This window comes from Vulpes lagopus, chromosome 6 (assembly GCF_018345385.1).
Source record: "Vulpes lagopus strain Blue_001 chromosome 6, ASM1834538v1, whole genome shotgun sequence".
Lineage (NCBI taxonomy): Eukaryota > Metazoa > Chordata > Mammalia > Carnivora > Canidae > Vulpes > Vulpes lagopus.
The window spans coordinates 106,649,657-106,672,956 of record NC_054829.1 but is presented as its reverse complement, the minus strand read 5'-3'; the positions used below and the strand labels follow the sequence as shown (position 1 = coordinate 106,672,956).

General features: G+C 38.9%; 1 protein-coding gene across 1 annotated transcript in view; it reads left to right on the top strand.

Moving 5' to 3' along the window:
• The window catches only part of LOC121492698 (translation initiation factor IF-2-like), a 34,113-nt gene extending 13,470 nt beyond the window's left edge, over window positions 1-20,643 (top strand). The window contains exons 2-5 of the mRNA XM_041757873.1: window positions 1,935-2,434; window positions 3,909-3,973; window positions 13,965-14,023; window positions 20,573-20,643. Of these exons, the coding sequence (XP_041613807.1) occupies window positions 1,935-2,434; window positions 3,909-3,973; window positions 13,965-14,023; window positions 20,573-20,643 (695 nt within the window). The remainder of the gene's footprint in view (window positions 1-1,934; window positions 2,435-3,908; window positions 3,974-13,964; window positions 14,024-20,572) is intronic.
• Window positions 20,644-23,300: the final 2,657 nt, after the last annotated feature.

Below are 23,300 nucleotides of genomic sequence, written 5' to 3'. Positions count from 1 at the left end.
TATTTCATTGAATCTGGAGTTTATCTGCATTTATACCAGATACTTTTAAACTAGCTCTTGTTACTATGATGGTTGATAATGCTGTGCCAATTTTAGTAGGCAGTAATTTCTTGTCTAAAAGTATGAATGCGTGAAAATTAAAACAAACAAAATGGGAATGCTGATAGATGTTCAACTTGAGTATTACTACCTTGGCCTTAGTCTGTTTTCAAATTCTTTTTTCCCCTCAAGTTTTTTTTTAAGATTTTATTTATTTATTCATGAAAGACACAGGAATAGAGGCACAGACACAGAGGAAGAGGGAGAAGCAGGCTCCCCTTAAGGAGCCTAGTGTGGGACTTGATCCCAGGACCCCAGGATCATGCCCTGAGTCAAAGGCAAAACGCTCAACCACTGAGCCACTCAGAGGTCCCCCTCCTCAGGCATTCTAAGAGAACCTCCAAATAACCCTTGAAAGGATAGTACATCTTTACTGGGATCCCTCTCATGAATTATGCATATTTTTATTCTCAAATTATTTTAAAGATCCAGATCTACTCTAGGACCACTGAATATATAGAGTTAAGTGATACTAGTTGGCTAAAAAGAATTGCTCCCTCTAGTGAATTCACAATATTACTTCACTTTCTGGCACTGCTGCATTGAGTAACTTAATAAATGATATAAATGATGATGACTATTAGGCTGATGATAGTGGTCTGGCCTACTTTTGTGATATTACATTTTAATGTTTTCTCTACTTGAATATAGGGAAGTTTTGTAATGATTGATTAGAGCTGCTTGCTAGATATTGTAGAACACTACATTTAAAAACCCTACATTGAAAAAAAATTTACTTCTGAAATTCTTCAGATTACTTTTGAAACACATTTGGTACCATGTTTTTTTGATGGCTATGGCCCTATTGACATTAGCGAAGTAAAGAGGGGGAATTAAAGCAATTGTCCTAATAATTAAAAGTGTGTTCTGATGGAAATCAGTTTAACTGGAAATGTAATTCTAGACACAATGCTCGTCTTTGCTTTGGTTACCATATACTTCAGAAAAATTATACATTATTAACCTTACTCCTCTCTACTAGTCAGAAATGCTGTGCAACTAATGATACAGATATACACATATTTGAAACTTTCTGGAGTTTTATTTCAATTTCTATTATAGCACGTGAAATAAAAGTAACTTAGTGGGGCTCTTATGAAAGGAAGAGCATTATTTAATTCCCAATCTGTTAATGCAGACCTTGCTTAAAGTACTTCATTTTAAATCATAGGAAGGATAAATTAAAATCAAGAGGTTGTTCAGGTGGCTACATTGATTCAACTGATTAAATGTGACAATAATAATTAAACAAAACAAACGACATGGATCAAGACTCACTTTTTCTTCAGAAGCAGAATTCCATTTTCTGGGGAATTTGAATCATCTGGTTAATCATTTCTGCATTGGACCACTCTGCCTGGCTAGGCAAAGTCTTTCTACATTGTACTTTCAGTTTAGATAGCAGATGGCACGGATTACCAATCCTACCCAGTTACTGTTTTTACTGTTTTTCTGTATCAATCACAGTAACTCCATCAAGTTTTATGTAGTTTTCACCTTCCAAGTGCTTAGCAAATATTAATTCATCCTTGCAGCACTCCTATGAGGAGGTAGGAATTTTTAATAAATAAAATATAATAAAATATACTCTAGATTAATTTACTTGAAAGCACCTGTGAAAGGCAAGCAGAGTAACTCTAAAAAATTAAATGATTATATTAATTATATGAAAGAAGGTAATATTGGTTTATGATTCACTCTCCCTGGAAGTAATTTCAGGAGGAACTCATGGGAATTAGGGGCTTGCCAAGGTTTAAAACATTTTGTCTGCACTCCTCTTTCCCCAGTGAGGGAACAATTAGCAATACCTCCCCGGGGGACGTGACTGGACCAAGGTAGGAGCAGCCCTGGTCCCCCGCAGCGCCCCGGGGTCCTGGCCCCCGAAGCGCAGAAGCCCCGCCCCGGACGCCCGGCTCGCGCCTGCGGCCCCGCTGCGCCGCAGGCCTGGTCGGGGAGGCAGGGATTGCGGTCACCTCCGCGCCTTTCCCGAAGCTTCCCTCCCTCCTCTCCACGCCCCAGCGGGCCGTTCACTTTGAGAAGCCTGGAGCTTCGCGCTGGAGCCCGGGGCCTCTCCGCGCGCACTTCCCCGGCCGCCCGCGCCCCGCGGGGAGGATGCGCCACACGCGGGAGGCTCGCGCCGAGCCGGGGAAGGAGGGGCCAGTCCTGCGGCAGAGGCCGGGGCGCGGGGGCCGGGGCGCGGGGGCACCTCGCCGGCGCTAACCTGGCGGCGCGTGGCGACCCCAGCGGGGCCGGGCGGAGGAGGGAGCGGGCAAGGCCGCCCTCGGAGGCCGCTGAGAACCGGGAGGCGGAGCCACACACCCGGAGGCCCGGCGAGGTTTGCGGCCTTTGTCGTTTCCCACGTTCCCAGAGGGTGGAGCCCGGCGACTCTCGGCGGGAGGGGGCGATGCGCTGTGAGGCTGCGTGCTTGGCCCCTCTCGTGCGGGGTTGGCATCTTACAGGCGGCGCCCAGTTGGTGGATGTTCCCGACTCCCTGGCGCTGTCCTTCCTGCGAAGTTAAAAAACAAACAAACAAACAAACAACAACAACCGTCCTGGGTGTTCTTAGGCTTTCTGGAGGTTCCTAAAGGCAGCGGTGCTAACCCCATAGCAGTAGAGCTCTCCGTGCAGGCGGCCTCGCGTCCCAGCGCCTCCGATTGAGTTTCAGCCAGAGGTAACACCGTGTCTTTGTAGCAGTAACAACAGTCTCTGGATTCCCTCATTTTCAATTTCGTGAGTGGTGAGAGATCAAGACTTTAAGTAGATTCCAATCCTGAGGGAAGAGAAGTGCAGGGAAGAAAACATCTGGTACTTCCCAGCCTCACTCTTGCACTGTTGGAGAGAGGGGCCCACTTTGAAAAGATGACCTGAGATTCAGGAAAGTTCGTTGTTTCTCTGTTTGGAAGAGATATTTCTGTTTTCCTCTGTAGTATTTCTACTTTGGGTCACTCCTGATTTGGACAGACAGACTGGGTGGCTCAATTGGTTGTGTCTGCCTTCAGCTCAGGTCATGATCTCAGGGTCCTGGGATCGAGTCCCGCGTTGGGCTCTCTGCTCGGTGGGGAATCTGCTTCTTCCTCTCCCTCTGCCCCTCTGTTTGTGCTCTCTCTCAAGTAAATAAATAAAATCTTTACAAAAAGAGAAGAGGAAGAGTTGCACTTCAGTTCATCAAACGTGTTTGTCTTCATTCAAGTTTTTGTCAGTGATTTAATTCCTTAACAATAAAATACTCCCCCTACCCCCATCCCGGGGTTCAGATGATAGCTCGTTCAGTTAATAACCTATCTCTGTCTAAAAAGAATTTGAGGTGGTTTTTAAAATTACGTATATAGAGAAGAAAACAAAATATAACTTATTAAGAGCACTCAAGGTGGGGTGAAACTATGTATAATTGCTAAAATTTACTAACAGACTTGGCTCTGAGCTTCCTCAGGTTCCTTGGATGAAATGTCTTTTCTGCTCATAGCAAATAGTAAAAGAAATAAAGGCAGTTTGGTTTCTGCAAGGTCACTTTGTAAAATCCTTAACCTGCCACTAGAGGCTGCTCTTAATTCTTATTATGTGAGGACTCATCTAGTGAAAAGAGCTTTTTTTTTTCCCCCATAGCCAGTAAGGAACTGGAAATTACTTTGGAAATTGCATTGTTTTGCTACTAATATTTTCATGTCTTTTTCTCCTTGACAGTTCTTTTTAAAAATTTATTACTGACATTATTAGTTTTGGTTCTTATCAGTTCTGTTTGATGGTTTATTTTCGGTATCCAAATAGAAGATAAAGGTACTCTTACTTTGGCTTATGCTTTTGTATTTCAGCACAGTATGCAGTCCTGGGATGCTTTTGGTCACTGTTATGAATTTCCTTCTTGCGATCAGAAAAGGTACTTTTATTAAGGCCCAATTCATGACTAAAATGCATTGTGTCTGTTGCTTTTCTTATTAACCGTTATAGTGAATTAAATGGTTGTTCTCTTTTACTACTCTCTTTGTAATAAAATAAGGGATATTCAGAAAGGACTTTTCAAATAGGCAAGACATAATTAGATTTCAAGCAAATACAAGGTGAAGATTTATGAAAAATTCTAACAGCTGATACAGGGTTTATCTCTCATCAAAGGCATATTGCATTCAAAATATTTTAATTTCTGACGAGTGTTACCAACCCAGTAAGTGTCGGATAGCAAAATATTAATCTGCAACATGAGACTTAAACAGTCAGCCTTCTACATAATATATAAGACCTGCCATTTTTGACTTCCAGATTTCATTGTAATTTGCAAAAGGGACAAATTTTAGTACTTATCGAGCCCTTGCTATGTGCCAATTATGGTGCTAGGTGTTTTATGTATAGTTATCTCATTTTTATCCTTATAGCAGTCTTATGAAGAGACATTAGCACCTTTTTAAAATGAGGAAATAGGCTTTGTGAAAAGTAACTTGTTTAGGATTCAACAGCTAATAAGCGGTAAAGGTGAGATCATATCTGGTCTGGTTGATGCCAAAGCTCATCCTCTTTCAACTTATCACAATCAAGGAAGTGTGGCAAGAACAAGGGTACTAATAAGAAATCACTCATACATTTGATAAGTAGTTATAAAAATTTATTTTTACTATCTAAATTACATACTTTATTCTGATTTCCTTAGTTCTTATCAAATGTGCTTTTTTTCTTCCTGCATCCCATCCAGGAAATGATATTACATTTAATTGTTATATGTCCTTAGGCTCTTCTTGGATGTAACGATTTCTCAGACTTTCATTATTTTTGAATTTTTATTTTTTTATTTTTAGGAAACCAAAGACACCACTTATTTTTTTCTTTTTTAACTTGATATTAAAATGTTTTCATTTGTTTTTATTGAAGTTAGATTTGCCAACATATAGTATAACATCCAGTGGTCATCCCATCAAGTGCCCTCCTCAGTGCCCATCACCTAGTTACCCCAACCCCCCATCCACTTTCCCTTCCACAACCCTTTGTTCATTTCCCAGAGTTAGGAGTCTCTCATGGTTTGTCTCCCTCTCTAATTTTTTTCCCACTCAGTTCCCCTCCTTTCCCTTATAATTCCTTTCACTATTTCTTATATTCCCCATATGAGTGAAACCATATGATGATTGTCCTTCTCCAAATGACTTGCTTCACTCAGCATAATACCCTCCAGTTCCATCCACAATGAAGCAAATGGTGGGTATCCATCCTTTCTAATGGCTGAGTAATATTCCATTGTGTATATAGACCACATCTTTATCCATTCATCTGTCGATGGACACCGAGGCTCCTTCCACAGTTTGGCTATTGTGGACATTGCTGCTATGAACATTGAGGTGCAGGTGTCCTGGTATTTCACTACATCTTTATCTTTGGGGTAGATACCCAGTAGTGCAATTGCTGGGTCATAAGGTAGTTCTATTTTTAACTCTGAGGAACCTCCACACAGTTTTCCAGAGTGGCTGCACCAGTTCATATTTCCACCAACAGTGCAAGAGGGATCCCCCTTCTCCACATCCTCTCCAACATTTGTTTCCTGTCTTTTTAATTTTTGCCATTCTCACTGGTGTGAGGTGGTGTCTCATTGCAGTTTTGATTTGTATTTCCCTGATGGCCAGTGATGCGGAGCATTTTCTCATGTGCGTGTTGGCCATGTCTGTGTCTTCCTCTGTGAGATTTCTGTTCATGTCTTTTGCCCATTTCAGGATTGGATTGTTTGTTTCTTTGCTGCTGAGTTTAATAAGTTCTTTATAGATCTTGGATACTAGCCCTTTATCTGATACGTCATTTGCAAATATCCTCTCCCATTCTGTAGGTTGTCTTTTTTTTTTTTTTTTTAAGATTTTATTTATTTATTCATGACAGACACACAGAGAGACAGGTGGAGACATATGCAGAAGGAGAAGCAGGCTCCTTGCAGGAAGCCCGATGTGGGACTCAATCCTGGGTCTCCAGGATCACATCCTGAGCCAAAGGCAGAGCTTAACTGCTGAGCCACCCGGGCGTCCCTGTAGATTGTCTTTTAGTTTTGTTGACTGTTTCTTTCGCTATGCAGAAACTTTTTATCCTGATTAAGTCCCAGTAGTTCATTTTTGCTTTTGTTTCCGTTGCCTTAGATGTATCTTGCAAGAAAGTGTGAGGTTAGCTTGTGTATTTGAGTTTTTTCCAATTTTTTTGAGGGAGGCTGGTATTATTTCTTCTTACTGTGGCCAAGTTCAAAAAAGTTGTTGCCTGTGTTCTCCTCTAGGATTTTGATGGATTCTTGTCTCACATTTAGATCTTTCAACCATTTTGAATTTTTTTTTTGTAAATTTTTTTTTTATTTATTTATGTATGATAGTCACAGAGAGAGAAAGAGGCAGAGACACAGGCAGAGGGAGAAGCAGGCTCCATGCACTGGGAGCCCAATGTGGGATTCGATCCCGGGTCTCCAGGATCGTGCCCTGGGCCAAAGGCAGGCGCTAAACCGCTGCGCCACCCAGGGATCCCCTCAACCATTTTGAATTTATCTTTGTGTATGGTGTAAGAGAATGGTCTAGTTTCATTCTGCACGTGGCTGTCCAATTTTCCCAACACCGTTTATTGAGTAGACTGTCCTTTTTCCAGTGGCTGTTCTTTCCTGCTTTGTTGAAGATGAGTTGACCATGGAGTTGAGGGCCCATTTCTGGGTTCTCTATTCTGTTCCGTTGATCTATGTGTCTGTTTTTGTGCCAGTACCACACTGTCTTGATGATCACAGCTTTGTAATACAACTTGAAATCTGGCATTGTGATGCCCCTGGCATTGGTTTTCTTTTTCAATATTCCTCTGGCTATTCGAGGTCTTTTCTGATTCCACACAAACCATAAGATTATTTGTTCTAACTCTGTCAAGAAAGTCCACAGTATTTTGAAAGGGATTGTATTGAGTGTATAAATTGCCCTGGGTAGCATAAACATTTTCACAATATTCTTCCAATCCATGAGCATGGAGTGTTTTTCCATCTCTTTGTGTCTTCCTTAATTGTTTTCAGAAACGCTCTGTAGTTTTTAGGGTATAGAACCTATACCTCTTTGGTTAGATTTATTCCTAGGTATCTTATGCTTTTGGGTGCAATTGTAAATGGGATTGATTCCTTAATTTCTCTTTCTTCAGTCTCATTGTTGGTATATAGAAATGCCACCAATTTCTGTGCATTGATTTTGTATCCTGCCACATTGGTAAATTGCTGTATGAGCTCTAGCAATCTTGGAGTGGAGTCTTTTGGGTTTTCTATGTACAGTATCATGTCATCTGCAAAGAGAGAGAGTTCGATTTCTTCTTTGCCAATTTGAGTGCCTTTTATTTGTTTTTGTTGTCTGATTGTTGAGGCTAGGACTTCTAGTACTATGTTGAATAACTCCCACTCCCACCACTGGGCGTCCCTATCATGTTCCTGATCTTAGGGGAAAAGCTCTCAGTTTTCCCCCATTGAGAATGATATTTGCTGTGGGCTTTTCATAGATGGCTTTTTTTTTCATAGATGGCTTTTAAGAGATTGAGGAATGTTCCCTCTATTCCTACACGTTGTTTTTGTTTTTTAAAGATTTTACTTATTTATTCATGAGAGAGACAGAGACAGAGACAGAGACAGAGAGGGGGGCAGAGACACAGGCAGAGGGAGAAGCAGGCTCCATGCAGGGAGCTCGATGTGGGACTCAATCCCAGGACTCCAGGATCACGCCCTGAGTCAAAAGCAGGTGTTCCATAACTGAGCTACCCAGGCATCCCTAATCCCTATCCCTACACTTTGAAGAGTTTTAATCAGGAATGGATGCTGTATTTTATCAAATGCTTTCTCTGTATCTATTGAGAGGATCATATGGTTCTTGTTTTTTCTCTTGTTGATGTGATCTATCACATTGATTGTTTTATGAGTGTTGAACCGACCTTGCATCCTGGGGGATAAATCCCACTTGGTCATGGTGAATAATCTTCTTAATGTATTGCTGGATTCTATTGGCTATTATCTTGTTGAGAATTTTTGCATCCATGTTCATCAGGGATATTGGCCTATAATTCTCCTTTTTGGTGGGGTCTTTGTCTGGTTTGGAATCAAGGTAATGCTGGGCTGGCCTCATAAAATGAGTTTGGAAGTATTCTGTTCCTTTCTGTCCTCCAAAACAGCTTTAGGAGAATAGATATTATTTCTTCTTTAAATGTTTGATAGAATTCCCCTGGGAAGCCATCTGGTCCTGGACTTTTGTGTCTTGGGAGGTTTTTGATGACTGCTTCAATTTTCTCACTGGTTATTGGCCTGTTCAGGTTTTGTATTTCTTCCTATTGCAGTTTTGGTAATTTGTGGTTTTCTAGCTTCTAGATTGCCTAATTTGTTGGCATATAGCTTCTCATAATACATTTTTAAAATCATTTATATTTCCTTGGTGTTGGTTGTGATCTTTCCTCTTTGATTTGTGATTTTATTAATTTGAGTCTTTTTTTCTTTTTAATAAGGTTGGCTAGGGGTTTATCTATCATTAATTCTTTCAAAGAACCAACTCCTGGTTTTGCTGATCTGTTCTACAGTTCTTCTAGTCTCTATTTCATTGAGTTATGCTTGAAACTTTATTATCTCTCTTCTTCTGTTTAGTGTAGGTTTTACTTGCTGTTCTTTCTCCAATTCCTTTAGGTGTGAGGTTAGCCTGTATATTTGAGTTTTTTCCAATTTTTTTGTGGGAGGCTGGTATTCTGATATATTTCCATTTTAGGACCTCTTTTGCTGTATCCCAAAGATTTTGAACAATTGTATCTTCATTTTCACTAGTTTCCATGAATATTTTTAATTCTTCTCTAATTTCCTGGTTGACGCATTCATCTTTAGTAAGATGCTCTTTAATCTTCATGTGTTTTGAGTTTCCTCCAAATTTCTTCTTGTGATTGAGTTCTAGTTTCAAAGCATTGTGGTCTAAAAATATGGAGGGGACAATCCCAGTCTTTTGGTATCGATTGAGACCTGATTTGTGTCCCAGTATGTGGTCTATTCTGGAGAAAGTTCCATGTGCATTTGAGAAGAATGTGTATTCAGTTGTGTTCAGATGCAAAGTTCTGTATATATCTGTGAAATCCACCTGGTCCAGTGTATCATTTAAAGCCCTTGTTTCTTTGGTGATGTTCTGCTTTGAATATCTGTCATTTGCTGAAAGTGCTGTGTTGAAGTCTCCTACTTTTGGTGTATTATTATCTAAGTATGTATTTACTTTGGTTATTAATTGCTTGATATACTTGGCAGCTCCCACATTAAGGGCACAAAATTTCATGCACAAATATTCAAGGTCCTCTTGTTGGATAGACCCTTTAAGTATGATGCAGTGTCCCTCTTCATCTCTTACTACAGTCTTTGGGATAAACTTTAATTTATCTTATATGAGGATTGCTACCCCAGCTTTCTTTTGAGGACCATTTGAATGGTAAATGGTTCTCCACTCCTTCATTTTCCGGCTGGAAGTGTCCTTAGGTCTAAAATGAGTCTCTTGTAGACAGCAAATAGATGGGTCTTGCTTTTTTATCCAGTCCAATACCCTGCCTCTTTTGATTGGGATCTTTTAGCCCATTTACGTTCAGAGTAACTATTGAAATAAATGAATTTAATGTCATTATGTTACCTATTCAGTCCCTGTTTTCATGGATTGTTTCTTTGTACTCCCTCTTTCTTTTACAGGGTCTGCCTTAATATTTCTTGTGGAGCTGGTTTGGTGGTCATGTATTCTTTCAGTTTCTGCCTATCCTGGAAGTTCTGTATCTCTCCTTCTATTCTGAATGACAGCCTTGCTGGATAAAGTATTCTTGGTTGCATGTTCTTCTCATTTAAGACCCTGAATATATCCTGTCAGCCCTTTCTGGCCTGCCAGGTGTCTGTGGAGAGGTCTGCTGTTAATCTGATATTTCTCCCCATATAGGTTAAGAATCTCTTGTCTCTGGGATCCCTGGGTGGCGCAGTGGTTTGGCGCCTGCTTTTGGCCCAGGGCGCGATCCTGGAGACCCGGGATCGAATCCCACGTCGGGCTCCCGGTGCATGGAGCCTGCGTCTCCCTCTGCCTGTGTCTCTGCCTCTCTCTCTCTCTCTCTGTGACTATCATAAATAAATAAAAATTTTTTAAAAAAAGTAAAAAAAAAAAAAAAAAAGAATCTCTTGTCTCATACTGCCTTAAGGATTTTCTCTTTATCTTTGAAATTTGCAAGTTTCTCTATTAAATATTGAGCTGTTGAATGGTTTTTATTGATTTTTTTGGGGGGGTCCTCCTCTCTATCTCTTGGATCTGAGTGCCTGTTTCCTTCCCCAGATTTGGGAAGTTTCAGCTATGATTTGTTCAAGTATGCTTTGTGGCCCTATCTCTCTCTCTCTCTCTCTCTCTCTCAGCCTCCTCTGGAATCCCAATTAGACGTATATTCTTCCTTCTCAGGCTATCATTTATTTCCCTAATCCTTTCCTCATGGGCTCTTAATTGTTTTCTCTTTTTTCCTCAGCTTCGTTCCTTACCATCAACTTGTCTTCTGTGTCATTTACTCTCTTTTCCACCTCATTAACCCTAGCAATGAGGACATCCAGTTTGGATTGCATCTCATTTAATCCGGTTTTACTTTCGGCCTGATTAGATCTCAATTTTGCAGTAACGAAGTCTCTAGAGTCCTTTATGCTTTTTTCCAGAGCCACCAGTAGCTTTATAATTGTATTCTGAATTGAATTTCTGACATCGTATTGAAATCCAAATTCTGTAACTCTGTGGCAGAGAGTACTGTTTCCAGTTCTTTCTTTTGTGGTGAATTCTTCCTTCTAGTCATTTTGTCCAGTGCAGAGTGGTTGTATGAGCAGGCTGAGTCAAAAATATAAACCATGACCTAAGTAAAAATACACCCTTGTTAGAAGTGAAAACTTTTCTCTCTGTAGCATTCCAGCTGTTCTCTCTTTAAATCTCAGGTCAAATTCGTAGGTGTTCAGGATGTTTTGAAAGTTATCTAGGTAAGTTGGTGGGGACAAGTGAGTTGAGGACCCCTATTCTTCTGGCATCTTGCCCTCCCCCCATTTTTGAATTTTTATTTTATTTATTTTATTATTTTTTAAGATTTTATTTATTTATTCATGAGAGACACACAGAGAGAGGCAGAGACATAGGCAGAGGGAGAGGCAGAGACATAGGCAGAGGGAGAAGCAGTCTTCATGCAGGGAGCCTGATGTGGGACTTGATCCTGGGACTTCAGGATCATGCCTTTAGCCAAAGGTAGATGCTTAACTGCTGAGTCACCCAAGCATCCTTATTTTTGAATTTTAAAATTCGTGTTTATGTCATTATTTTTGACAGTTCTAAGTCATGGTCAGGTATTTTGTAGAATATTCTTCTATTAAAGTTTGATGTTTTTCTCATGATTATGCAGGGATTATGGGTTTTTGGAGGATGACCACAGAGGTGAAGTGCTCGCATCACATCATATGAATGGTACATACTGTCAATATGACTTATCACTGACGTTGACTTGGAACAGCTTGCTGAGATAGTGTTTGTCAAGTTCTCCACTTGATTTTTTTTAATTTTAAATTCAGTTAGCCAACATACTTAGTCTCAGATGGAGTATTCAACAATTTATCAGTTGTGTATAACAGTTGTGTATAACATCCAGTGCTTATCACATCACATGCCCTCCTTAATGCCCATTGCCCAATTATCCCACCCCACCCCCATCCACCTCCCTTCCAGCAACCCTCAGTTTATTTCCTTTAGTTAAGAGTCTCATGATTTTTCTCCCTCATTGATGACTTCCCATTCAGTTTTCTCTCCCTTCCCTATGATCCTCTGCACTGTTTCTTATATTCCACATATGAATGAAGCCATGTAATTGTCTTTTTCTGATTGACTCATTTGCTCAGCATAATACCCTCCAGTTGCATCCACGTCAAAGCATAGGGTAAGTATTCCTCCTTTCCAATGGCTGAGTAGTATTCCATTGCATATATATACCACATCTTCTTTATCCATTTAACTGTTGTTGGACATCTGGGCCCTTTCCACAGTTTGGTTATTATGGACATTGCTGCTATGAACAAGTGCCCCTTCAGATCACTACATTTGTATCTTTGGGGTAAATACCTAGTAGTGCAATTGCTGGATCATAGAGTAGCTCTGTTTTCACAAGTTCTCCATTTTAAAGTTGACTTTTATCTCCCTTTCCCTACTTTTTGGAGGGAGTTATTGTGCATAGCCTGCACTTAAGGAGGGGTAGGGAGCTATGCACCACCTCCTTGTGGGCATAATATCAACATCAATTACGTGGACTTCTGCACAGGATATTTGTTTACATTTCCCCCTTTGTCAGTTTATTTAATCATTTATTCATATCAGTGTGGACTTGTGGAAATTTCTTTTATACTTTGGGTTATAATCCATTGTCTTCACTTATCAAATTAGTCCATCTTTGGCCATTGGGAGCTCTTCCAGTTGGCTCCTGTGTCCCTCCAACATTCCTCAATGATCATAAGGTTGTTTTGTTTTTGAGCATTTCCTTGCTTTCTGGAACTATAAGATGCTCTAGGCTAATCTTGAATATTTCCTGCCTTCATCCTAAAATCAGCCATTTTTTCCAAGGACACTTCATTTCTTTTATTGGAGAATAGTATTAAAAGCCAAGATATGGATGTTAATGTACTCAGTACTACTGAGGTGTCATTGCTTCTAGTCTTTGGCAGCTGACAGACCAAGGGAAGAATGTGTGTTTGTTGACCTCTTATATACATATATCTATAAATATCTCTATCTGTAACCTATTAAGCTAAACATGAGTTCATACTGATGCTTCAAACTCTAATCGATTACCATATGGGTCATTCCTTTCCTTGTGTGTAAGGACAATGGTGCATTCCAATGGTGCAAAACCTGGCCCCTACCATCTGCCTTCCAGTTACTTGTTCATTTATACTATATATGTGTGTGTAGTGGTATCAGGATTGTTAGCCAGAGCTCCTATGGGAAACAACTTTATCAACAAAGCACAGTGTTTGTATATAGTTTCTTCTGCCCTTAGTCTTACAGGCTTCACTCATTTTCAGTTACAGAGACTAGCACCTTTCCCTCTACCCCATTCAGTAAGATTATAAATACATTTGTAATAAGTTAGGTGTTTTGGTCACATTCTGTACTTGATCTTGAATCCTCTACCCTCATAAATGATTTTTTTTCTAATTTGAACACATTAATGTTTATTCTTTGTGCTGTACAATTTTATGGGTTTTGACAAATGTAAGAAATTGGACTTCGGATAGAGTCTTTGGAGACATCCCTATGCACATGACAGTAAAAGCCATGTAACCATGGAGCCTTAGGGGGTAGCGTGTGGAATAAAAAGCAAGAGGAAGGAGTACAGAATCCTGGGAAACACCAACGTATAAGGGGAAACTGGTGGAAGAAAAACTAGAAAAGAAAAAAGAGTGCTCAGAGATGTATGAGAGAGATGATAAGGAAGCCAAAGGAGGAAAATGTCAAGAAGGAGGATGTTAAGGGTTGAAGTCCTAACCCCTAGTAACTCAGTAGGTAACCATATTTGGAGATAGGGTCTTCATAGTGGTATAAACAAGTTAAAATGATATAATTAGGGTGGGCCTTAATCCAATACGACTAGTGCCCTTATAAAAAGGGGAAATTTGGACACAAAGACACACATACAGGGAGAGTACTGTGTGAACATGAAGATATCCATCTAAGCCATGGAGAGAGGCTTGGATCACAGCCTTCCTCCATAGCCCTCAGAAGTAAACAACCCTGCAGACACTTTGATTTCAGATTTCCAGCCTTCAGAACTGTGAGACAATAAATTTCTATTGTTTAAGGCACCTAGTTTGAATGTTTTGACATATTTTTGTTTTTGTTTTGTTATGACAGCTTTAGAAAACTAATATGGAAGGAATGGTCAGTTATCTTACTTGTTGGTGCTTGCTCAGGTAAGATAAATGAAATACTGCCCAGGGATTTAGCAATTGATACATTGATGGTACTTTAGCAAGAACCATTTCCAATGCAGAAAGCATATTGTGGTGGGTTGGGGAGTAAATAGTGGATGACCAAGGAGAGACTAATAGGTTTTGCTTTAAATAAAATTAGTGATTCAGAGAAGGAAGAAAATTTATTGAGGTTCTGGTCATTTCTTCTTCTTTTTTTAAGATTTTATTTACTTATTCATGAGAGACACACAGAGAGAGGCAGAGACACAGGCAGAGGGAGAAGCAGGTTCCCTGCAGGGAGGCTGATGCAGGACCTGATCCCAGGATCATGACCTGAGCCGAGGTAGATGCTCAACCACTGAGCCACCCAGGTGTCCCAAGGTTCTAGTCATTTCAAACTTCCTGCTAAATTGTACTTGATTCTCTTGCTCATTCTGTCCACCTTCTTTTAAAAAAAATCAAATTACCATTTATAATTCTTTATTTTCAGTATGTTTTTTCCCTACTCAAACATTTTTAGTGATTCTGTTATGACTTTGTTAAGTTAACCTTAAGTGGGGCACAGGATGCTAAATGGTGAGTTGTGACTCAACAACATACCTGGGAAATATGCTTTCATTAGTGTCCATGGTGGAGTGCTTTTGGGTTCCCTGTGCTAAAGCCTAATTGGTTGATTGAAACAAAAAGAGCAGAGTTTTGGTAAGCTTTATAGGTGTCTTCTCTAGGGAACACACAAGGGGAAGGGTCCTGCAGGAAGGAGGGACTTTTTTTTTTTTTTTTATGATAGTCACACACACACAGAGAGGAGAGAGAGAGGCAGAGACATAGGCTAGGGAGAAGCAGGCTCCATGCACCGGGAGCCCGACGTGGGATTCGATCCCAGATCTCCAGGATCGCGCCCTGGGCCAAAGGCAGGCGCCAAACCGCTGCGCCACTCAGGGGTCCCAAGAGGGACTTTTAATCACAAGGGCAGCTGGGGAAGTCATAGTGGGAACTTATATTTGCATGTGACTCTGTAGGCTGTTATCTAGGGCATGCACTGCATGAGAGGTTTGTGTCAGTTTAAGGTCACTACAGACCCCTGGCCAAACAAAATGGATGCTGAGGCAGCAATACCATGGAATAGCTTCACTGAACTTTTTTAGTATATGTGCTGCTGAGGCGAGCACAGCTTCACTAAACTTTTGACAGGTTCCTTAATTGTCTGTAGGATAAGGCCCCAGGTTGACTTTCAAGATTGCACATATTCTGGACCCTACTACATCAATTCAGGTTTGCTTTTCACCACTGTTATCCTGCATTGTGATGCTAGTCTCTCACTCTCTCTCCCACATATATCAAGTTTGTAAAAAAAAAAAAAAAAAAAAAAAAAAAAAAAAAAAACCTCTAAACCTCTCCTCAACTTTGTTGTGCCCTTCTAGCTATGTGTTCCTCATTCTTCAAGATAAACTTTAGGCCCCAAGTAGGACTTGGCCAACTCTTCAATTACTGTTTAAGGCCAACCTCTGTTATTACATTATCAGCTCAAAGCTAGCAATTTATTTTTATTTAACAATATACATTTAAAGATGTAATTTCAGAAGCAAATAGTGGAAAATTGGGAGTATTTCTGAATAATGCTAGTTTACTGGTGTGGCTGAGCAAATACAGCTTTTTAGAGCTCTGAGAGGAACTCTATATTGATGTTAAGTTTCAATGCATCAGTAATTTATATGTCTCCTTCTTCCTATCTGAATTTTCAGCCAACTGAGAGATAAATAGTTATTACAGATAGAGATGTGACTGAGGGACATAGTTCAGGTGTGCAGTAATAATAATGAACCCAAAGAATTAAATTTACTCATCACTCTGTCCCAGCACCCTGGGTAATTTCATACCACTTTCCCTACCTCACAGGGACCCTTTATTGTTAAATTTGCTTTATTGATAAAAATAGATTGGAAAGTATGCCTTCTGAAGAAATAGACTCCTGGAAGAGGAAAGAAGGGGAGGGTTGATACATTCTTGCTCCTAAATATAAGGAGAGAAATGAATAAGGAGCAGAGAAAGGCCAGTAGTTTTGCTCTCTTAGAAGGTACTTCCTCAGTGAAGGACACATTAGAATTGGAAAGAAATTCACTCCTAACATTTAGTAAGGAAGACAAAGAAAGATCCTTGCAAGAGAATCATAGACACTTATAGTACTTGAATCAGTATTTTGGAAAACTTCAAGAAAGAGTCTTCGTCCTCTCTGAAATAACTCAAATTCTTGAGTTTACTATGTGTTTATCTACACCCTTGACTTAGTATTCATAATTTCCTGTTATTGACAGTGTCTCATTTGAAAAGGACTGGTGGTTAATAAAACAAGGCACAACTAAACCTATTGCCATTATCTGTTAGATATCATGTGAAATCAAAACATCCACATTGGACCTTGTATGGTTAAATCTTATTCCCTATTGCCTTGAAATAAAGACCTTCCCTTCCCCAATACCAACATGAAATATGAAAATAAAAATATTCATGTAAGAAAAATCTAAGTATGGCAGAACTAAAATTTAGGGTAGATTCTGGGGCCTACTTTTATGAAGCATGAATTAGATCAGATACGAGTTGACTACTGAGACTCTTCTCAGCTTTGTAATAAAGGCCAACTGCTCTAAATCTACATTTTGTGTTGCTCTGTTTTACTCTCATTTTATGACTGCATAGTTGATTTAAAAGTTTAAACATGATACTTTTATGTACAGCGATTGACTAATGCTAACTGGATCCAGAGTATAATCTATCACCTTATATTTAAAAGAAATGGAGGAAAAAGCACAGCTCTTTACTTACCCCAGATTAAGCATTTGTTTGTTTAGCAGGCATTTTGTTCAATTTTTTTAAAAGTATTTATTTATTTATTTATTTATTTATGATACGCACAGGGGGCGGGGGCAAAGACACAGGCAGAGGGAGAAGGAGGCTGCATGCCAGGAGCCCGATGCGGGACTCGATCCTGGATCTCCAGGATCATGCCCAGGGCCAAAGGCAGACGCTAAACCGCTGAGCCACCCAGGGATCCCTGTTCAAGTTTTTCATAGCTTTCTCTTTGATAAACTTCACATTAGGCTCTTCTGAAAAATCAGAGCATAGCTTCTCTTTATTCTTATGTTGATAAATCTTTTAGGAAGAGTATACATTTATTTGGGCTTCTGTTGATCCTTAGACTTAGACCTTTAATTCCTTAGATAGGAATCAGTTACACTGCTCAGGGATAATCTTCATTATAATGTTGACATCTATCCTTCCAATTATAATACATCTGTAATTTACCTTAAAGTGTTATTTGCAAATATATATTGATTAAAATAATTGATTTTATGATATACTTTATGAAGAGTTATTTTATTTTTTTCTTCCTAAAAGGAAATGGCTGAGGAAGAAGATTGCCAACATTTTCTTTAAATCTTTTACAGTCTTAAACAACTGGAGCTATATTCTACATCCTGTAATTTGGGGACCTTAATATCAGTCTATGTATAGAGTAGATAGGTTCAAAATCATTTATCAGGAAAAGTCTTCTTTGCTCAATGGTGCTCCTTTTAGTGTAGATTCCATTCAGATAACTGCTTCTCAAATTTTATAAGAATATATTAACATTTGTCTCAATTCATCTGACAAAGTAGCAAAAGAGAAAAATCTGTACTCAGACTCACTACAATTTTGATAAAACACCAAAACTCTATTGAGAATACGGTTTCTTTAGATTATCTGAACAATATGGTCCATTTCATTTGTCTAAAAATTCTAAAATTTTTCAGAGTAAGCCAGGTATCAATTAAATGTATACTTGGACACTATTATTTCTGCTTTCTGTAGAATTGTTTTAATTGAGAATTGACTTGAATTTAGCAAAGTGACTTCAGCAAGTATAGTTTCAGTGTAATAATGGGGATGAAAGCCCTACTAGAATGGGCTCAAGGGAGAAATTTTATTTATTTTTTATTTTTAAAATATTTTATTAGAGCAAGAGAGAGAGAGAGAACATGAGCAGGAAGGAGAGGCAGAGGGGAAAACAGACTCCTCACTGAGCAGGGAGCCTGATGTGGGACTCCATCCCAGGATCCTGGGACAGATCATAACCTGAGCCAAAGGCAGATGCTTACTGACTGTGCCACCCAGGCACCCTCAAGGGAGAAATTTTAGATGAGCCTAGATAACTCTTTGTTTTGTTTTTGTCTTTCATTCTCTGATAAAAGAAACTGTGTCAATTTTTAGCATAGACCTTGAACATAAGTGTTCTATAATATTGGTTGAACAAATAAAAGAATTTCTTTAGGTAGACATATATATGGATTTTTCTAAAAGGGAATTTAATAGAATTGCTAGGTCTAATGGCATAATCACTTAAAATCCAATAGTTTCTGCTAAATTTTCTAAAACGGCAGGCAGAGACAACTCTTAAGAGAAATTTTGCTGAAAATAGGAGCTATCTGGAAAAAGAAATGAGGTGAATAGGTACATATTTTAACTTTTTGGGAAATAATAACATGTTTCTCTACTAAGGTAAAGAACATTAGAGAAGAAAACATGATGTGAGAAAGAGAATGGAGATTTACTAGTGCAATGCTTTGTGGAGTTGAATAAAGATGAGACCTAGTACATTGGCCTTAGCTAGGAGCTTATCTACAATAGGAGAGAAGATAGAACATTTGGGTGGGTATGAATGCAGGTATCTTATTCCAGTATATCGAAACATCATAATTTATTTAACATGTTTAGTGACTGGCATGTTTTTACTTTCAGGAGCTAAGCAGTGAAAATCCTTTCATCCTTGTATACTAAGAATGTCTTTGTGCAGTATCTACAGGATAAATCTCTAAAAATTGGATTGCTGGGTCAAAGGAAAAGCATACTTAAAATTGTAAAATGTGTTGACAAATTCCCATTCAAAAGACTATTCTAATCCACACTGCTACCGGCCATTTTTCTACCCCCTTACCAACAGTGAATTCTACAAACCTCTAATTTTGGTTGACCTGATAGATAAAAAAATGGTGTCTCTTTATCTTGATTTTGTTTATTTGGGGATATTCTTTCTCTCCCTTTTAAATTTTTAGGTGATTAAAAACATTTTTATTTAGACATAATTCACATACTGTATTAAAAACATCTTTATTTAGACATTTAGACATAATTGACACACTGTAAAATTCACCTATTTGAAGAGTACAATTAAATTATTTTCAAGATCTATGTTGTAGCATGTGTCAGAACTTCATTTCTGAGGGAGGAGTTAAGATGGCAGAGGATTAGGGGTACCCAAGCTTGTCTCCTTCCTCCAATACAGCTAGATAGTTATCAAATCATTCTGAACACCCAAGAAATCAATTGGAGGTCTGAAAGAACAAAAACTGGAGGCCTACAACTAGAAAAATGACTACCTTTTGGAAGGTAGGAAGTGTGGAGACTTGAATTTGGGGGAGATATAGCTGTGGATAACGTAGTGGGGAGGGAGCCTACTTACAGAGGCTACTGTAAGGTACTATATAAGCCATGGAGTGCAGAGTCAGAACTTTTAGAAGTCTCCTACAGTAGCAGATGTGCCTGGCTTAGAGGTGCCCAAGTAGAGAAGCAAAGCAGAATCCCAGGTGTGATACCATGGTCTGAGGATCTCCTGGGTCACAAGAAGAATGGATTGTGCCTAAGTGCTCTTCTGTTCCCAGGCATCAGAATGTGGACGATGGCTGAGAACAGTGAGTCTAGATGTTGGCTTTCTGCTCTGTGTTGCCATAAACTGCAAACCACTACATGGTCATCTGACTGCTTTCCTGGGATGAGTCTGGCAAATGGAAGAAGCATGAGGAGACCCTCCGTAGAAGGAACAGTATGGTTCTGTGCCTTGGGAGTCCCTAAAATTTGGAGTTTTAAAATGTAGTCATGTGCCTGAGATAAAAAAAGTTCAGACACAGGCAGAGTGAACACAGGGTTCTGACAGAAACCAGGGAAACAAGTGATTACTCTTCATTGAGGACTCACTGAAAAGTTGAGGGGCTGGTTTGCAAATTTTCAGCTCTGGTGCTAGAGAGCTGGTTGCAGCCATATTCATCGGGCCCATCAGAGCAGACAGTCTGCAGGGAGCAAAACAGCACCACCTAGTGGAGTCTGGAACTGCTTACGCCAAGCCCCTCCTCCATGCAGCCTAGAGGCACAGTTCCACTAGGGCAAGTTCACCTGGGAACCTTCCCCAAAAGACCAGCACATACAATTCCTTTGCACAGTTTACTGATTATAGAGGACTGCAAAGTTTCAGCTCTAGGTAAAAATAGTATCTAGCCTCTTTTGTACTTATTTTTTATTGTTTTATTATTTTTTCATTTATTTTATTTAATTGTTTTTAACTAATTTTAATATATATATATTTGTTTACTTTCATTGTATTTTTTTCTTTCTTATTTTGGGCTCTAGATTCTTTTAATAAGCTCACCAAACACACCCAGGATCTACTTTCTTTGTTTTTTTAAGATTTTTTTTTATTATTATTGGGGGAGTATTTTTTCTTTTTCTTTCTTCTTTTTCCAGGCAAAACGACGAGATGGAGAAATTCACCCCAAAAGAAAGAACAGGAGGTACTACTCACAGCCAGGAGTTAAGTTAATATGCTATAAGTAAGATGTCTGAAACAGAATTTAAAATAATGATTATAAGAATACTAGCTGGGCTTGAAAACATAGAAGACCCTAGAAAATCCCTCACTGCAGAGATAAAAGAACCAAAATCTAGTCCAGCCAAAGTTAAAAATGCTATGACCCAGATGCAGTCCCAAATGGAGGCCATATAAATGAGGATGGATGAATCAGAGGAGCTACAAAAGATAAAATTATGGAAAATAATGAAGCTGAAAAGAAGAAAAGAAAGGCAATGGACCACGAAGGTAGACTTAGGGAACTTAGCAACTTATTAAAATGTAACATTTATATCATAGGAGTGCCAAAAGATGAAAAGAAAGAAAAAGGGGCAGAAGGTTTATTCAAACAAATTATAGCTGAAAACTTCCCTAATCTGGGGAAGGACATAGACATCAAAATTCAAGAAGTGCAGAGAACTCCCATTAAAGTCAACTAAAGCTAGCCATTACCATGGTATATCATTGTCAAATTCACAAAATACACAGAATCCTGAAAGGAGCAGGAGGAAGAAAGTCCCTAACCCACAAGACAAGACAGATCAGGTTCACAGCAGATCTGTCTACTGAAACCTGGCAGGTCAGAAAACAGTGGAAAGAAATATTCAAAGTGTTGAATGGGAAAAATATGCAACCAAGAATTCTTTATTCAGCAAGGCTGTCATGTAGAATAGAAGGAGAAATAAAGAATTTCCCAGACCAACAAAAACTAAAGGAGTTCATGACGACTAAACCAGACCTGCAAGAAATTTTAAGGGGGATTCTCTGAGTGGAGGGGGGAAAAAAAGCAACAAAGACTAGAAAGGACCAGAGAATATCACCAGAAAAGCCAACTCTACAGGTAACATGGTGGCAGTAAATTCATAGCTTTCAGTAATCATTCTGAATGTAAATGGACTAAATGTTCCAATCAAAAAGCATAGGGTGTCAGAATGGATTAAAAAAAACAAGATCCATCTATATATGCTGCTTACAAGAGACTCATTTTAGACCTAAAGACACCTGCAGATTCAAATGTGAGGGGATGGAGAACCATCTATCATGCTAATGGATGTCAAAAGAAAGCTAGAGTAGGCATATGTAGAAAAACTAGATTTAAAAAAAAATGTAACAAGTCATGAAGAAGGGCATTATATCATAATTAAGGGGTCTCTCCACCAGGAAGATCTAACAATTGTAAATATTTATACCCCCAAACTTGGGAGCACCGAAATTTATAAATCAATTAATAATAAACATAAAGAAACTTATTTATAATAATAGGGGACTTTAACACCCCAACTTATAGAAATGGACAGATCATCTAAGCAGAAAATCAGCATGGAAACAATGGCTTTGAATGACACACTGGACCAGTTGTACTTAACAGATATATTCAGAACATTTCATCCTAAAGAGTGGAAATATACATTCTTCTCCAGTGCACAGGGAACGTTCTCCAGAATAGATCACATACTGGGTCACAAATCCACCCCCAACAAGTACAAAAAGATTGAAATACCATGCATATTTTCAGACCACAATGCTGTGAAACTTGAAGTCAACCATAAGAAAAAAAATTGGAAACCCTACAAATACATGGAGCTTAAAGGACATCTTACTAAGAAATGAGTGGGTTAACCAGGAAATTGAAGAAATAAAATACATGGAGGTAAGTGAACATGAAAACATGAAAGCCCAAAACCTTTGGGGTGCAGTCTTAAGAAGGAAGTATACTGCAATATCAGCCCATCTCAAGAAGCAAAAGTCTCAAATTCACAATCTAACCCTACATTTAAAGGAGCTAGAAAAGGAACACAAACCTAAAGCCAGCAGAAGAAGGGAAATAATAAATATTAGAGCAGAAATAGATTATATAAAAAAGAAAAAACATTACAACAGATTCATGAAACTAAGAGCCAGTTCTTCAAAAGAATTAATAAAATGGATATACACCTAGCCAGACTTAACAAAAAGAAAACAGAAAGGATTCAAATAGATAGGATTACAAATGAAAGAGGGGAGATCACAACAGCACAGAAATACAATTATAAGAGAATACTAGGAAAAATTATAAGCCAACAAACTGAGCAGCCTGGAAGAAATGGACAAATTCCTAGAAACCGTCAAACTACCAAAACTGAAACAGGAAGAAATAGAAAATTTGAAGAGACCTATAACAAGCAAAAAAATTGAATCAGTAATCAAAATCTCCCAACGAAAAGAGAGGCTGGATGGAGAAAGTAGTATCAGGATTCCATTGTTGCTTCTCGAAGTCTTCCCACCCTATTTCATATCATTACGGAGTTCTTTTCTATTAGCCAGACTTTTTTTGTAGTCTCTTCTTGCCTCTTCCCTGGAAATTACTAGCTTCTTTAGTTGCTGGTTTCCTATGTTTGGGACACATACAGTAAGAGATTGTAGGGGAAAGTGTGTAGTTCTCCACTGAAAGTTAACTCTCCTCCCCTCCCATTGATAAAAATGGTTTACATTTACAAAAAGATTCAGATGCAATCTTCAACTATTCTGAAACCAGCAGGACATACCTGACTTTAATAGTTTTCTTGGCTGAAATTGTAGATGTTTTTCTTCAGTTTAACTTATGAGAAAAGATTATCTGATGCATTTTTGTGTTGAACTTCCCCT